The sequence below is a fragment of the Vanessa cardui genome, chromosome 22, assembly GCF_905220365.1.
Source record: "Vanessa cardui chromosome 22, ilVanCard2.1, whole genome shotgun sequence".
In the NCBI taxonomy this organism is placed as follows: domain Eukaryota; kingdom Metazoa; phylum Arthropoda; class Insecta; order Lepidoptera; family Nymphalidae; genus Vanessa; species Vanessa cardui.
The window spans coordinates 1,873,945-1,890,397 of NC_061144.1; the positions used below are offsets into that span (position 1 = coordinate 1,873,945).

At 33.4% G+C, this 16,453-nt stretch overlaps 2 protein-coding genes across 3 annotated transcripts; both read right to left on the bottom strand.

The window, feature by feature from the left end:
* Positions 1-74: 74 nt before the first annotated feature.
* Positions 75-6,307, bottom strand: LOC124539403 (CUB and peptidase domain-containing protein 2-like). The gene is made up of 7 exons (XM_047116795.1): positions 5,992-6,307; positions 4,069-4,287; positions 3,309-3,537; positions 2,570-2,679; positions 1,761-1,928; positions 1,084-1,240; positions 75-546 (listed from the first exon to the last, which is right to left on the bottom strand). The coding sequence occupies exons 1-7, from the start codon at positions 6,223-6,225 to the stop codon at positions 314-316; spliced, it is 1,350 nt and encodes a 449-aa protein (XP_046972751.1). The 5' UTR covers positions 6,226-6,307; the 3' UTR covers positions 75-313.
* Positions 6,308-11,167: 4,860 nt separating this feature from the next.
* Positions 11,168-15,817, bottom strand: LOC124539402 (CUB and peptidase domain-containing protein 2-like). Of its 2 annotated transcripts, none has more exons than XM_047116793.1 (7): positions 15,484-15,817; positions 14,928-15,125; positions 14,151-14,379; positions 13,465-13,574; positions 12,807-12,974; positions 12,213-12,450; positions 11,168-11,420 (listed from the first exon to the last, which is right to left on the bottom strand). In XM_047116793.1, the coding sequence occupies exons 1-7, from the start codon at positions 15,733-15,735 to the stop codon at positions 11,197-11,199; spliced, it is 1,419 nt and encodes a 472-aa protein (XP_046972749.1). In that variant the 5' UTR covers positions 15,736-15,817; the 3' UTR covers positions 11,168-11,196. The 2 variants fall into 2 exon arrangements, with proteins under 2 accessions (XP_046972749.1, XP_046972750.1); XM_047116794.1 differs by having other exon boundaries at positions 12,213-12,369; positions 15,484-15,814.
* Between the last annotated feature and the right edge of the window lie 636 nt (positions 15,818-16,453).

A 16,453-nucleotide genomic window follows, 5' to 3' on the forward strand; every position in this document is an offset into this window, starting at 1 on the left:
CCCTGAGAGGCTTATACAGAATTCACTGGTGGAAATTAAATCAGAATGGTATCATAAAATTAAACAACAAATATACTACAAATATCAATATTTATTATCAACTAGTTATAAAGAATCTACTCGAATACTGAAAGTAGTTCGTGAACTATATGAAAACAAACTGTGTGTGATACCTTCGTTACTTCTGATTTTCCATAACACAAGTGTTTGTATACATTGGGATCAGTGCATGTGATGTTGTCCAATATTTATTAAGTCATAAAAAATGACAATTAATTCAAATTTTAGCAAAATAATACTCGATACGATATATTCAATCACAATTCATATATTTCAGGATCCAATCCCTGTATTTTGCAACATCTGTGAAAACGGTGTACGCGTTTGGTTCACATATTGATGAATCTTTTCTGGCTAAGGTGACTGACACGATGCCCTTCACGTACCATGCTCCGGTCTGATAGTCAATTTTTAAGGAAGAGTCCTTAGTGTCACTAACGAAGACGACAAAGCCTCCGCCACTGTCTCCGTTACAGGCAGCAGTACCTGAATATGAAAAAGACACATTTTAGAATTGTTCACAGCGATTGTACAAAGACAGACAACAAAAAGATAATTTTTCCCAAGGCATTTGCTTAAAATTGCAAATTATGTACAATATGCTCATGCAGTAACGAGTAGTTGAATTGAATTAAAAAGTATAATTTCAAAGAAAGAAGCAACAATATTTATTATTGCTTAAAAAACCGAATTGTTTTTTTGTATACTTAATAAAACCTTTTCTTTTCAAATTAAATAAAAAAGGGCACTAATTCTATTAAATGAATAATAATAATGAGTAGGTTAGCAACCAACAATTAAGAACTTATTAAAAATATATTTCATATATATTGCATAAAAAAATTGTTTGCTAGTATAAATCTGATAATTATAGGTACTAAAGATGTAATCGAAAAAATAAATTAATCTCTTTTGGATTCAATTAACGACAAGTGGAAAATATTGTATAATATAATATCCACAGGATATTTATTGAAGAAAAAAATAAAAAACACAAACAAAAGTACTAAATTGTCATCTCACCGTTAGCATATCCCGCACAGAATTTTCTCTCGTTTAATATATTGCTGTAGAAAACAGGATTATAAATAAAGCAGGTTAGTGTTGATACTATGGGTATTGTTGCTTCATGAAGGTCATTCGCCAGTGAATTCGATTGGTCAATACCCCATCCTACAACCTGAATAACAAAACAACAACAGCCTGTCAATTTCCCACTGCTGGGCTCTGGCCTTCCCACAATATGAGGAGAAGGTTTGGAAATTATTCCACCACGCTGTTCCAATGCATCTTGGTGGAATACACATGTGCCACAATTTCTATGAAATAAGACACATGCAGGTTTCCTCACGATGTTTTCCTTCAGCGCCGAGCACGTAATAAATTATAAATGCAAATTAAGGTCATGAATATTCAGTGGTGCTTGCCTGAGTTTGAATCCGCAATAATCGGTTAAGATATACGCGTTCTAACTATTGACCCATCTCGGTTCAAGTGATGACTTTTAATAAGTTTAATCAATGACAATGTTGTTTTGACGTTAAATAAATTTCCTACGGTGAGTCATTTTGCGGAAACACTTTGAGCAATTATAGAAAATTTATAGTTATGGAATACTTGAATTCAATTAAGAAAAGATTATAGATTCTATAATTGAAAAGAGTTGCGTTTGAATGTTTAAGTTTTTAATAAAGGCTTACCGTTCCTGTTACTTGATAAGTATCCAGTTGATCGTATGCATCGTCAACCCACACACAAGCTGGCTGAACGTAGTTATTGAATATAGCCTCAGTACTTAATTTTAATAAAGCTATGTCATTGTCCAATGTTCTCTTTTTAAAGTCATCGTGAACGATAACTCGGTAAACCTGGAATTTTATGAAAGTTAGTTAATACCATAAGAATGACTGTATCTTCTTTCTCTGATTTTTAAGCCCGTCTGGGTAGGTACCACCCACTTTTCAGTTATTCTACCGCCAAACAACTGTACTCAGTATTGTTGTGTTCCGGTTTGATGTATGTGTGAGCCAGTGTAACTACAGGCACAAGGGACATAGCATCTTAGTTCCCAAAGTTGGGGGCACAGTGACAATGTAAGGAATAGTATATTTCTTTCAGTGTCATTGTCTATGGGTGATGGTGACCACTTCACCCACAGGGTTCAATTTTAGGACCTCTTTTGTTTTTTATATACATATATAAGCGATGTACCTTATTTTCATGATTTACGTTTAAATATATTTAAATAAGAAATATTCAAGATAAAATTAATCATTTAGGCCCGTTTTCTAACATAAGATAATAAGAACAATTATATGAATACTAACATATTTGTAAATCTGGTTATTGAAGAATTAACTAAACAAGTTTCTTGCGCATTTCTTGATATGGTGGTATAGTTATAAAATGACATTACAGAAATGCTTTATTTTAAAGTTAACTTCCAATGTTAGCAGAAATTGACATTTACATACCATATTTACAAATTTAAAAGAAGAATAACACAAACCCTTCTCTCTTGACTAGTCATCTCATTGGTGAGAAGAGATGTTTTCCCGAAAACAACTCCAAGTGATTCATGATTTACTGGTTCTGCGTTGATTGTTACACAATGTGCAGCTGTGTCGAAATTAACAAATAAGGAAAAAGTAAAGTATTTGTAAGTAAATGACCTACATATAGGCGAAGGAATTCCCGCCTGTTAATTAAAATGTTTGGAACTTTTAGAGCTTATTCGCCTCAATAGATTTTCTTGAATACATAATATTGTGTACGTAACAGAATTCTGTCTGATTGGTATAGGTTTTACCAGAACCTTTGCCTTATTCGATAAATACGAAATGACCCCTATTATTTGGTCGACGTCTAGTATAGGTACGTATTTAAAATGAATATCTCCTTATATTTTAATTCTATGTAACTAAATCTATACATATAATAAAATTGGAGTGCCTGTTTGTAATATTTTCCCTTTTTTATTCCCTTTTTTATTCAATGCATATGTATGTATACACGGTACATATACCAAAACAACATTTTTACTATTTTTGTCTGTCTGTCTTTTTATTCCGGCTAATCTCTGGAGCGATTTTAACGTGACTTTCACTGGCAGATAATTGACATAAAAAGGCTTAATTAGGCTTCATTTCTTTTGTTTAATTCAAACGCGTACAAGGTTGCGGGCACAGCTTGTAAATATATATTTTTAAAAGTGATCGTACATGTAGGTTTAAGGTTATATATAATACCTGTTAAAACCAGAAGTTTTGATATCAGAGTCCCTCCACAGATATACTGCATACTTAGTCTATGGTTTCTGTAAATAGCGGCATGCCAAGGCCAGTAACCGCTTTTCGAAGTGGTACCGCTGACAATCAATTCGGTAGATGCTCTGTTGACCTTCCTCCTGCCACAAAATTCATCGGGTGCTTCAGGCCAAAATTTATCAATCTCTAGTTCTTTATTTCCAAAATAAGTCTGTAATTTTAATATCATTTATTAGACAAAATTTATAAAGTAAAACCTTAAAATTTAACCAAATTTCATAAATCGAAATACATAAAAATTTATATCATTAATTCAAATATTCCTTTATGAATTCTTGAGAAATGCAAGAAGTACTCCAAGCAAAACAGGAGAAAAGCCAAAAAAAAAAGACTTTTGAGAGTAAGTTGTAGCGATATTGTTGGTCGAGAGCGTGGTTAATCTATGACATTCACAATGGATTTGTACAAATTTGGAACGTCGATGAAACTGTTATGAGATGATTTTAGAAGTAAAATTAAAGTGAAAATAAGTTGGAAATTGAGTTTAGTCTAATATATAAATACATTAATCACAAATTCAAACAGTTATCGAATGGCATGAAATGCGTAAATCCAAAGTTTCTTTTTATTTTTTTCTAATTCAAATGGAAAAGATACGTCTAAATTTGCCCTTAAGAATAATTCGTCTCTCATATTTTAGTCAAATAATATATTTGAATCAAAAGTGGTAAAAATTACTCACCCTATTAGGATTAATACAATTTTCTTCTCCATCGATTTTAATACTTAGTACATAAGGGGGATGTGCTGGTGCCTGCCTTCCTTGTACCGCAAATTTAATTTTAGACACATCTTTTCGCAACACAAAACCGAAAATATTAGAATTAAGGTCTTTTTCTGTAAATTTTGCTTTGATTTTTTTCGATTTCTTTTTCTCTGATGGACTGCGTATACTTTTTCCCTGAAAATTATAATTAAGTACTTATATTAAAATCGGTCGAGCCCCTTGAAGATCTTGAGCGCAAACAGAAGAGAACAGAAGAACAGCGCCCTTATGCCGTTTCAACCGGCATCCATTACCAACAAATTTTCCGAAAAGGGACAGCCGCCGCCTTTTAGGATATCGTGCGTTATCCTCCCTTTCTATCTTCATATATCCTGACACATAGACAAGCGTGAAATACATGTTGACTTCCAGGCAGGATATATTACATACATTTATAACGGTATTAAATTAACATGACTTTGTATTTTTAAATGTTTTAAAATCGTAACTACTGATTTTCTTTCTGGTTGTTCTCGGTACAATCTACTTTCCGAACTGGTGGTAGCTTCATTTAATATATGTAGTTGTTAATTGACGATTCAAAAGTGCTTGTAAAAGCTCAAGAATAAAGTCTATTTTGATGTGATTTGACTATGCGGATGACCATTATCTGCTGCGATCTTTCGATCTTAGTCCTGCAGTTGTTATGCAGTTTTTGTGACTCAACTCGGGCCCCATAGAAACCCATCGATTGGACGATAATAGTATGGAAACGTCGACCTTTCTACCTCGCTTCCCCGAGATTAAAGGAAACATCTGCCTATACATATATAACGCCTCCCTATCTTCTCGATCAGATGTCGATCGCTTAGTCCGAAACTAAGCGCTCGAAAAGGGATTCGAAGACCTCTCTATCCGTCAGGCACGGTGAGGTATTTCATCTTAGTTTGTTGTAACATATTTTAGTGACTTATAGTGACATCAATGTCAAAGGTTATCAGATATCGAAATTCCCAACTAGGTCTGGGTAAAACCCGAAACGACGGGGAAAACAGTCTGTATTATTATATAGGATTTGATGGCTAATAAGGAAAAAAATTAGGAAGTCTAAATGTATTAAATATATGGCAAACTCAAGGAAAATGGTGAATTATAGTAAAAGGATTTATGTTAAAGGTATACGAGTATGTGATTCATTGATTACTCATAATTTATTCGAGAGCTCGCTGTCCAATTATCTTCACAATATTACGTTCCAATTTTAAATATTTGATACCTTAGGTAATAAGGCTTCAATGGAAGTCTTTTGTAAATAAATGAAATTAATGAAAGAAGATTATGTGAACTAGTGTTAATAATTTAGATTTTGTTCGATTCGTCCGTATTATGTCGAATAATTCTGGATTAACCGACGATTTAGCGGTGTTCATGTGTTATTATATCATAATTTGCGAGACTATTGAATGGACTTTCCAAATCAATGATCATGATAAGGATTATAAAATTAATAAAATTTCAATTATAAAAATGTGCATTTATAATAATATTGATAGAATAATATCACTAGTAAGGAATTATTATGGTAATTAATTAAAAATTATAATTCGATTTTATTTAGTTATAATTATTCTTTACACACTCACTTTAGGAAAATAAATATTCCATTTAAATAAATAAAGTTTAAATTAATTGAAAGAATCATGAAAAGAATTGATCACTGGTAAGTCCTAAGAGATAATATTGTATTACGTATATACAATAAAAGCTTGATTAGCGAGATTAGTAGTAACACTTAATATTACTACTGTCCAAATAAATTAATTCACGTATGTTTATTTTTAATTCCTTTTTGTTCACATACAGATAATTTTCATATAAATCAATATGTCATAGACTTACAAAAACAATAGAGCCCGCAGAGTCTAATTTCACTTTAATCTCGGTTGCCGCTTCTAATTCTTTATCTATAATAACTTTGTACCCGTAATCTAGTCCAGGGTAAAACGTCGAATGAATTTCTGTATTGTTCTCACAAAAATACTTCTTATGTTTCATTGCTTGCCAATCAGTATTGCTAACACCCGTCACACACATTGTTAAAAGCGCAATATACTTCAGTGACTTGGCACACATTGTTATCAATTATATGCTTAGCTGCGCATACTGTCAACAAATAAGACGAGTTAATGTCACGACGTCTTCGCGATTACTAAATTTATGAGCCAATCGTATATTGGAAGCTTATATCATTTTATTGGGTCTCAGTTTAAAAAAATTAATTCAGCAATATATTATTGAACTATTATCAAAATTTAACTATAATTAATGAATATTGGACAACATAACATACATTACTCTATTCCCAATGTAAGTAGCTAAAGCACTTGATAGAAAATCAGAAGTAACAACGGTACCACTTACACCCAGACCTAAGTCAACATAGAAAATTAATGAACTTTTTCTACACCTACTTTCCCTTATCATTTCTTTATCGGACTACTAGAATTTCGCCGGCGGTTTTTCCGAACCGATACGATCTGGGAACCCTAAAAAAAAGCGTAATCCTTGTTTAAAGGCTGACAACGCACCTGCAAGCCCCCGGTGTTTCAGATGTCCATGGGAGGTGGTGATCACCTTCCATCAGGTGAGCCTCCTGCTCGTTTAACATAATAGAAGACGCAGGTAAAAGTTTCATCCATACGTTGTTAACAAGATCTGCGGAGGTTTTAACAGTCCCCTTGATGATAAATGATCAACATTCTAATGCGTTTTCAAAATTGGAAGGCTTTTCAACCGACTTCCAAAAGGAGGAGGTTATCAATTCGTCTGTATTTTTTTTTTTTTTTTTTATGTTTGTTACCTCATAACTTTTCACTGGGTGGGCCGATTTTGATAATTTTTTTTTGTTTGAAAGGTAGTGCTTCCCGTGGGGTCCCATTTTTTTTATTTTTTTTTCCGATGATGGTATCCATGTGAAAACGACATAAGTCTTAAATTTGCATTATGTATATGCGCGACAAATAGGTGAATAACTGAAAATCACGTTAACCAATTTTGATAATTCTTTTTTTATTATAAAATATATACTTCAAGGGTAATTTGGTGAAAGTTTGGTAAGGTTCTGAGCACAGGATCCATGACAAAGTAACGGAACGGAAGGGAACGGAACAATTCTGAGGAGCACGTTAGCGATACTCGGTCGAATCTTTTATTTATAGGTTATTTGGATATTTGAGTCACCTTCCGTAGTGTGGTTATGTTTATGTAATTATCATAGTTGAATATTATAATCAACTAGCTACCCACCCCGGCTTCGCACGGGTGCAATACTGATACTAAATATACTACAGAATTTGTTTATATACGACATCACATCGCAAACTTCTAAAATTATCGGTGTTTCTTTACTATATTGTTCATGTATTATATACACAAATCTTCCCCTTGAATCACACTATCTTTTAAAAAAATTCGTTCCGTAGATTTAAAGATATAGGGACAGAGAAAGCGACTTTGTTTTATACTATGTAGTGATGGAACTTCTATACGGCTCGCAGTTAGGGTGCGATATGGGGCAGAATTTCTTACTATCTTTAATCAAATTTTGTGTATGTGATGTGATGTCATATGATGTACGAAATATAGTTGGTCTTTTTCAAAGTTTTTTTGCTGAGTTCGATTACAGCTCTTTCGAGGGATCCTTGTAGTTTACGACGCGTGACGTATTAAATCCGCATTTTCGAAAGTCTATTTTTGCTTTATTCGCAAGTTTCCTTTGAAATTGTCCTCGAAGTAGTTTCTGACTCATATAAACGGAACACTTAATCTATCCATATTAAAAAAAATTAGTTAGTCAACATCAGCTTCACTTAAAATCAAAAAATAAATAAAATTTTAACAAAAAGAAAAACCGACTTCAAACAAAACACTATTTTAAAACAAATGAATATGCACGAAAAAGTAATAAAAATAATTGCGTATTCAACATATTTTTAGAGTCTTCCTAAGTTAAATGAAATGAAAAATATTAGACTACTTAAAAGTCGATTAACGATTATATCATGTAGTTATAATTATTGTTATATTTGGAGTCGGTGTCAGCCAATAAAACCCTACAGTATATCTATCAAAAAACAATACGAGAATACTTTAACAAATATGTTTTTTACAAATTACCTTTTACACAATAATATACTGGATCAATCAAGGGGCTCGTATCGCTTCTTTCTTTTGATTGTTGGGGCAAGAGCACCGTGGCTGACACCGGCTCTAAATATACCAATAACTATAACTACATGATATAATCGTTAATCGACTTTTAAGTAGTCTAATATTTTTCATTTCATTTAACTTAGGAAGACTCTAAAAATATGTTGAATACGCAATTATTTTTATTACTTTTTCGTGCATATTCATTTGTTTTAAAATAGTGTTTTGTTTGAAGTCGGTTTTTCTTTTTGTTAAAATTTTATTATTATGTCCGTTGTACTCGTAATTACTTTGGCTTACTCACCCTTCAAGCTGGTCTACAGTTATTTTACTGTAGAGCTCTACCATTATTTTTTTTTGATTATGAGTTATGACTATTATTACAATTCATAAATTAGTCTAATTTTAAGTCTAATAAATAAGATTTAATGCACAAGGTTAAAAAATATTAGAAACGCATGCATCTCATCCGATGATTACGGATTCAAACTCAGACAAGCACCACTTGTGCTTAATTCGTAGTTATAATTCTTCTCGTTCTTGGCAAGTTTCATAAAAATTCTACCACATGTGTATTCCAATAACCCGCATTGGAACAGTGTGGTGGAAAATGTACTAAACCTTCTCCTCAAAGGGAGAGGAGGCCTTAGCCCAGCTGTGGTAAATTTACAGTATGTCATTGTTGTATTATTGTCTTAGTATTTAATTTAAATTATTTAGAATGAATTCCGAACAATTGCGAGTATTTTTTGCTCATATAAATACACAGATTTAACCTCTGAGGTCAATAAATATGATTAATTTTATTTAAATGTCAATTATAATCAAAATAATATTGTTGTTACAAGATATCAAATTGAGAGTAAAATTTAACTGATAACTAATTATGTTTTCCTGTTACATTTTTTCGATATAAAGAAATACAAATATTACAAGTATCTTATAAGTATATGAGACTTGTGTAAAAAAAGTATAAAATTAAATCAATTTTTTGTTTCCAATTTATAAAAAATATTAAACAATGGATATTTGTCAATATTTAAACAATAATTATCGGTCCAGATTTTAAAATGCGTGACGAAGAACGATATAATGGAGTGTGTAATGACCATTTTAATATTTTTTTGCATCTTCTTTCTCCTCTTCCTCTTAATCGCAGACAATACATCCACCACATGTTTACCAACTGTTACCAACTGTGAGACAGGCTTCGACGGTTCTTAATGCCAGTCAGTCATTATATAATTTCATGTAGATATTTATTTTTATCATAGTATTCATTTACTTCACTTGTATTAAATTTGTATTTGCAAATGTATTTTATATAATACTTATGTTTTTAAAACAAAATCATTGTCGCTGGAATAGAGCATATTATGTATACATAAGGATTCTCTTTTTACAATAAGAGTATTTAAAATTAAAAATAAATAGAAACCCCCAACTATAAATAAGACAAAGTCAATGAGCCCAAACTTGATGCGTTTACTAAAAGGTAGAGCAGAGTTACGTCTCCTACCTTCGAGCTCTATCATCAGGCCAGCTCAGATGTTCCAGATTTCTAGCATCAGATCCTCGTCAATTAGAAACATAAAGATAACTAGTTAAAACAAATCCAACGAACCCAAACTGGAAGGGTTTACTAAAAGGCAGTGCACGGTTACGTCTCCTATCTCCACTGAGCTAGTAGCAGACTAGCTCAGTGGTTCCAGAAGACATTAGTGTTTCGAATGTCAGATCCCACATATGCTTACAAGCAAACTGAGCGTGTAACAATCTTATTACAACTAACAAACTCCCTGATGACCTTGAAGACCTGAACCGATTTCCACCAAACATAGCGTGTTCTTAACACTCTCGACTGATATATCTTTCAAACAAAAAAACCGCTTAAAAATCGGATCATTCGTTTGGGAGCTACGATGCCACAGACAGACACATACACATTTACACAGACACGTCAAACTTATAACACCCTGTTGTTTTTGCGTCGGGGACTACAGGCTGCTTCAAAAAGATATCTCATCAAAACTGTTCGTTGAAAATATTTCAAGACAGTATAACTATGAGTCAAAATAAGTGAATTTGATATTCTTTCAAATGATCAAAAATAATTTTTTGAAGATTATGCCTTAGTATCGTCATACCAAACCGGTTGTCATTACTCCTTTTTTGTTAATTATCTTGTATCTTTGATTGTTTTATTTTATATATTTATTGTTATTTATATATTTTTTATTTAAATTAAAATGCAGATTTTTATACAGTATAGCAATCATCAGTAACCTTAAAGTAAGACAGTATTTAAGACACTTATTTAGAATGACTAATCATCTTGGGAATGTTATATCCCTTGTGCTTTTAGTTACACTGGCTCACTCAGCCTTCAAATCGGAACACAACAATACCTAGTACTGTTGTTTAGCGGTAGAACACCTGATGAGGTGTCCCTACCCAGACGGGTGCTTGTATGCACTTTTTAGCGTATGGTTGGGTTTGGTTCTTCCAGTAATCCGAAAACCAATAATTATATTTAATAATATGTCATAAGAGAACCAAACAACAGCACTAACGTATATTATAGAAAATTATAACATTACTAGTAGTCGGCGCGGCTTCGCTTACGTTTTCGGTTGTTGTCATGTGTCAGGCAAAAAAATTACTTATGTCCTTTCTTGAAATTAAAGTTTGCTTCATACAAAATTTCATCAAATTCGATTCAGAGGTTTGGTCTTGAAAGTGTGACAGACAGTGTTACTTTCATGTTTATAGTATAACATAATATAGATACAGATATAACATTTTGCGTATAAAATGTAAAGTATGATGCCTGTCAAATGTTTAAAAAAGGAAATAAAAAAAACTGTACGTAAAAATATTTATACAATATGTATATTACATATATTTCAGGATCCAATCCCTGTATTTAGCTACATCTGTGTAAACGGTGTACGCGTTTGGTTCACATATTGATGAATCTTTTCTGGCTAAGGTGACTGATACGATGCCCTTCACGTACCATGCTCCGGTCTGGTAGTCAATTTTATAGGAGGGGTCCTTAGTGTCACTAACGAAGACGACATAGCCTCCGCCACTGTCTCCGTTACAGGCTGCAGTACCTGAATGAGAAAAATATTGATTCAATGATATTTTAAATCTATATTAGTATTATAAATGTGAAAGTAACTCTGTCCGTCTGTCCGAGTTTGATGAAATTTAATGTGAAGCAAATTTGACCTACAAGGAAGGACATAAGCTACTTTTTTCCCAACACATGACAACTAAACCTCTAAAGCGAAGCCGCGGGCAACAACTAATTTAATATACATTCGAAATAATTTACGAATAAAAGTTTATTATAAAACAAACGAAGTTACTTTTTAAGGCGAAGACGCTTGCAGAAAATCAATTTTTCGCCAATATATAAAACCTCTTTCGTTTTTGAATAATTAAAAAGTAAAGCGCAAGAATAAAATGGTATAGTACGACACAACTTAGATGTAGTATCAAGGCAAGGCAAATTTAATAAAGCCGATTACTGCCGGTTTAAACAACTAATAGAAATAGCTTCCTATCGCGCCATTCGACGCTATTCATCGCTATAGATCATCGCGTCAGTTCAACCCGAGAAAGCAAGTGCATGTAAATCGGCGTGTCAAACATATGAGGTCAATGATATTACAAGTTATTACGTTTGTGTAAAGATCATATACACATGAGAAATAAATATTGATAATTTGAGATAGTATACTTAATTCGGATGTGATCGGATTTACGAATTTTGCCGATGCTACATCTAAGTTGTGTCGTACTATATAGTTAATTTTGTTAGTGTATTTATAAATATAAAAATGAAACAATAAGACCATTATTAGCAGTAGATAATCAGATCCACTAAGAATTGAACTCACCGTTGGCATTTCCAGCGCAGAATTTTTTCTCATTCAATATGTTGCTGTAGAAAACAGGATCGTATAAAACGCAAGTCAAAGTTGGGACTGTTGGTATCGTTGCTTCATGAAGGTCATTCGATAAAGAATCTGATTGGTCAATACCCCATCCCACGACCTGAATAACGAAGAAGTATAGAGTTTTCAGTCTTGACGTCAGACGAACAATTTTTCCATAGTGTTTTTTGGCGAAGAAATTCTGGGTTAAAAGAAATGTATAACATTACTTATTACTGATGTAATGAGCTATTTGATTTCAATCAAGTTAAGATCATCGATCTTATAATTGGAACGACTTGCGATACAAAATTCAATTTTTTTTTTTTTTTTTTTATAAATTTGAGTCAACATTACAATATACATACTCTGATCCCAATGTAAGTAGCTAAACCAAAATAGGAAAATCAGAAGTAACGACGGTACCACAAACATCTAGACCAAAAACAACATAGAAAACTAACGGGACCTCGGAGTGGGAAAATGAAAACCGGTGAACACACATTCGACCAATGAGGTTTTATATTAAGTTAAAAAACTTTTACAATAAACGCTTACCGTTCCTGTTATTTCATAAGAATCCAGTTGATCGTACACAGCGTCAAGCCACACGCAGGCTGGCTGAACGTAATTAGTGAATGATACCTCAGCACTCAATTTTAGTAAAGCTATGTCATTGTCCAAAGTTTTCTTTTTAAAGTCATCGTGAACGATAACTTGGTAAACCTGGAATTTTATGTGAAATGTAATAACGAAATGCAAAATAGGTTAAAATTGAGAGCCGACATGGCCCAATTACGGGTTCAAACCCAGGCAAGCACAGTGATAGTTCATGTGCTTCATTTGTGTTTGTAATTCTCGTGCTCGGTGAAAACATCGTGAGGTAACGGCGTGAAGGAAAACACCTGCATGTGTCTAATTTCATAGAAATTGTAATTGTACTAAGTAGTATTGTACTAAGGAGTGACGATATACGCAAGGCGGCAGGCAGGAGCTGGATGCGAGTAGCCGGAGAAAGACCATAGTGGCGTGCGCTTGGAGAGGCCTATATCCAGCAGTGGACAAAAACAGGCGGCTGATGATGCCGTCAACCCTTTTTCAATTCGTAAGATATCCAGCAAAATGTAACGAGAGGATTGTTACTATAGTTTTTTTTTTTTTCACAATAACAATTTATCTTTGACTGTATTATTTAATGAGAAATAATGACACGAACCTTTCTTTCTTGACTAGTTATTTCATTGGTGAGGAGAGACGTTTTTCCAAGAACAACTCCAAGAGATTCATGATTTACTGGTGCTTCGTTGATTGTGACACAATGTGCAGCTATGTCAAAATAAACAAGGAAGGAAGCAGTACAGTAACATAAAGTTAAAGACCTAAAACTGACCAAAGGACTTCTCTCCTCTCAAGTCAAATGCTTATCATGTTTACTGTATATGTCTCTTTGATTTTTAATATACTAAAGTAAAGTAACAGCCTGTAAATTTCCCACTGCTGGGCTAAGGCCTCTCCCATTAAGGAGATTGTTTGGGACATATTCCGCGCTGTTCCTATGCGGTTTGGTGGAATGCACATGTGGCAGAATTTCGATTAAGTTAGACACATGCATGTTTTCTCACGATGATTTCCTTCACCGCCGAGCACGAGATGAATTATAAATACACATTAAGCACATGAATGTTCAGTGGTGCTTGCCTGGGTTTGAAGTTTGAACCCAAAACCATCGGTTAAGATCCACGCGTTCTTACAACTTGGCCATCTCGGCTCTTATATGTAAATATAACACACAATAACACACACATATAACACACACGAATAATTTTGCAATCATTTCAAATTTCATTTAATAAGTGACAATAAGACAAGGTACTAAGTACCATTTGTATACCATTGTTATACCTGTTAGAATGAGAAGTTTTGATATCAGAGACCCTCCACAGATGTACTGCAAACTTAGTCTGTGAATTCTGTATATAGCTGCATGCCAAGGCCAGTTGCCTCCCTTCGAAGCAGAACCACTGACAATCAATTCAGTATGTTCCCTATTGATCTTCCGTCTGCCACAAAACTTGTCAGGAGCTTCTGACCAAAATGGATCAATGTCTAGACGTCTGTTTCCAAAATATGTCTGTAATTTATAATATACAGATGTTATTATACAGCCGAGATGGCCCAGTGGTAAGAACGCGTGCATCTTAGCCGACGATTGCGGGTTTAAACCCAAGTAAGCATCATTGAATGATCATGTGCTTAATTTTTGTTTATAATTCATCGCGTGCTCGGCGGTGAAGGAAAACATCGTGATGAAATCAGCACCCTTCTAATTTCATAGACATTCTGCCAAATGTGTATTCCACCAAACCGCATAGGAGAAGCGTGGTGGAATATGCTATTTACCTTCTCGTCATAGGCCTTAGCCCAACAGTGTGAAATATTTATGCTGTTGTTGTTATTGTTATTATTATACATGTTTATTAAAACAAGAAATCACAATTTATTGGAATAAATATCAATATTTTTCATTTTGTTTCCAATGTCAAAAATAGTACCATATAATTTGATATATTTTCATTCTTGAAGGTAAATTGGGTCCATGTTATTGAAAAAAATATAAAACAATTCATTTTTGAATTGAAGTAGATCAAGTTAGATTTTAAAAAAGGTAAAATTACTTACCCTATTAGGATTAATACAATTTTCTTCTCCATCTATTCTAAGACTTAGTATATAAGGTGGATGTTCTGGTGCGTGTCTTCCTTTTACAACGAATGTAAAATTAGGCACATCTTTACGTATTACAAAACCATAAATATTTGAGATAAGATCTCTTTCGGTAAATTTTGCATCATTTGATGGACTGTATACGCTCTCGCCCTGAAAATTATAATTATTATATATTAAAACTATGCCAAATAGTTACAAAACAAATACGAAAATACATTATCATAATACAATTATTTGAATTTTAAAATTAAAGATAAGGAAAAACAATAAGGAAAAATTGATTTTTATGATTCCACTGATCTAATCAGAAGGTCAACTTAGCTCAGTAGGTCATGGGTCAACTAATCTAGGGAACGATGATGTTGCAGGTAGTCATGGTACTTACGGCATGTTAAGTCCTCGTAAAACGCGACATAAATCGAAACGACTAAGTCGAGACATATTAGATTATAATCTAATATTTATAAATAGTAATAACAAATATTGGATATAAATACTATAAACCTACAAATATAATGGTTGCACCAGAATCTAACTTCACTTTGATCTCCGTCGCCGCCTCTAATTGTTTGTTTATAATAACTCTATATCCAGAACTTAGTCCTGCGAAAAATTTTGATTGGATCACTGTATTGTTTTCACAAAAATACTCGTCAAATTCCTCTGGCCTATACGCGTGAGATGGCGTATTATTAACACCGGTAACACATATAGTCAGAATTGTTAAAAACACACTATACTTAATTAATTTCAAACACATTATTAATAATTACAAGGTACGCATATTGAAAACAATGATACGACTTGACGTCGTGACGTCTTCGCGATGACTAATTTTAGGGTCAAATCATATGTTGAGAATTATTATAATATTTTTTATTCGTCGTCTGTCATGTGGCGTCGATCTTAGTGTGGGTTACGTCGAGAAACCTGTACCGTACGTTATTTACAACAGTTATTTATATATATTAAGTAGCATTAGTATTGACGTTTTAGTAATGACGACCTCCGTGGTCAAGTAGTGTGTACACCGGTTTTCAAGGGTACGCCACTCCGAGGTCCGGGTTCGATTCCCGGCCGAGTCGATGTAGAAAATTCATTAGTTTTTTATTTTGTTTTGGGTCTGTGTGTTTGTGGTACCGCCGTTACTTCTGATTTTTCATAACACAAGTGCTTTAGCTACTCACATTGGGATCAGAGGAATTTATGTATAATATTTATTTATTTAATAGTACTTAATTCAAGATCCGAGATAGCACTGGCCTGGCTGGGGTAGAACGCGTTCATCTTAACCGATGATTGCGAGTTCAAACTACCAAAGCATCGCTGAACAATCATGTGCTTAATTTATGTTTATCAGCTCGTGCTCGGCGGTGTAAGGAAAATATCGTGAGGAAACCTACATGTGTCTGATTTCATTGAAATTCTGCCACACCTGTATTTCACCAACTCTCATTGGAACAGCGTGGTGAAATATG

Bases quoted from the DNA above. Each gene is read 5' to 3' on its own strand.
- LOC124539403 (XM_047116795.1), bottom strand. From the start codon at position 6,225: ATGTGTGCCAAGTCACTGAAGTATATTGCGCTTTTAACAATGTGTGTG. The intron at 3,538-4,068 runs GTGAGTAATTTT...TTAAAATTACAG, and splicing joins ATTGTATTAATCCTAATAGG to ACTTATTTTGGAAATAAAGA. The intron at 1,929-2,569 runs GTTTGTGTTATT...ATAAAATTCCAG, and splicing joins TGACTAGTCAAGAGAGAAGG to GTTTACCGAGTTATCGTTCA.
- LOC124539402 (XM_047116793.1), bottom strand. From the start codon at position 15,735: ATGTGTTTGAAATTAATTAAGTATAGTGTGTTTTTAACAATTCTGACT. The intron at 15,126-15,483 runs GTAGGTTTATAG...TATAATTTTCAG, and splicing joins CTGGTGCAACCATTATATTT to GGCGAGAGCGTATACAGTCC. The intron at 12,451-12,806 runs GTAAGCGTTTAT...CTTTTAACCCAG, and splicing joins CTTATGAAATAACAGGAACG to AATTTCTTCGCCAAAAAACA.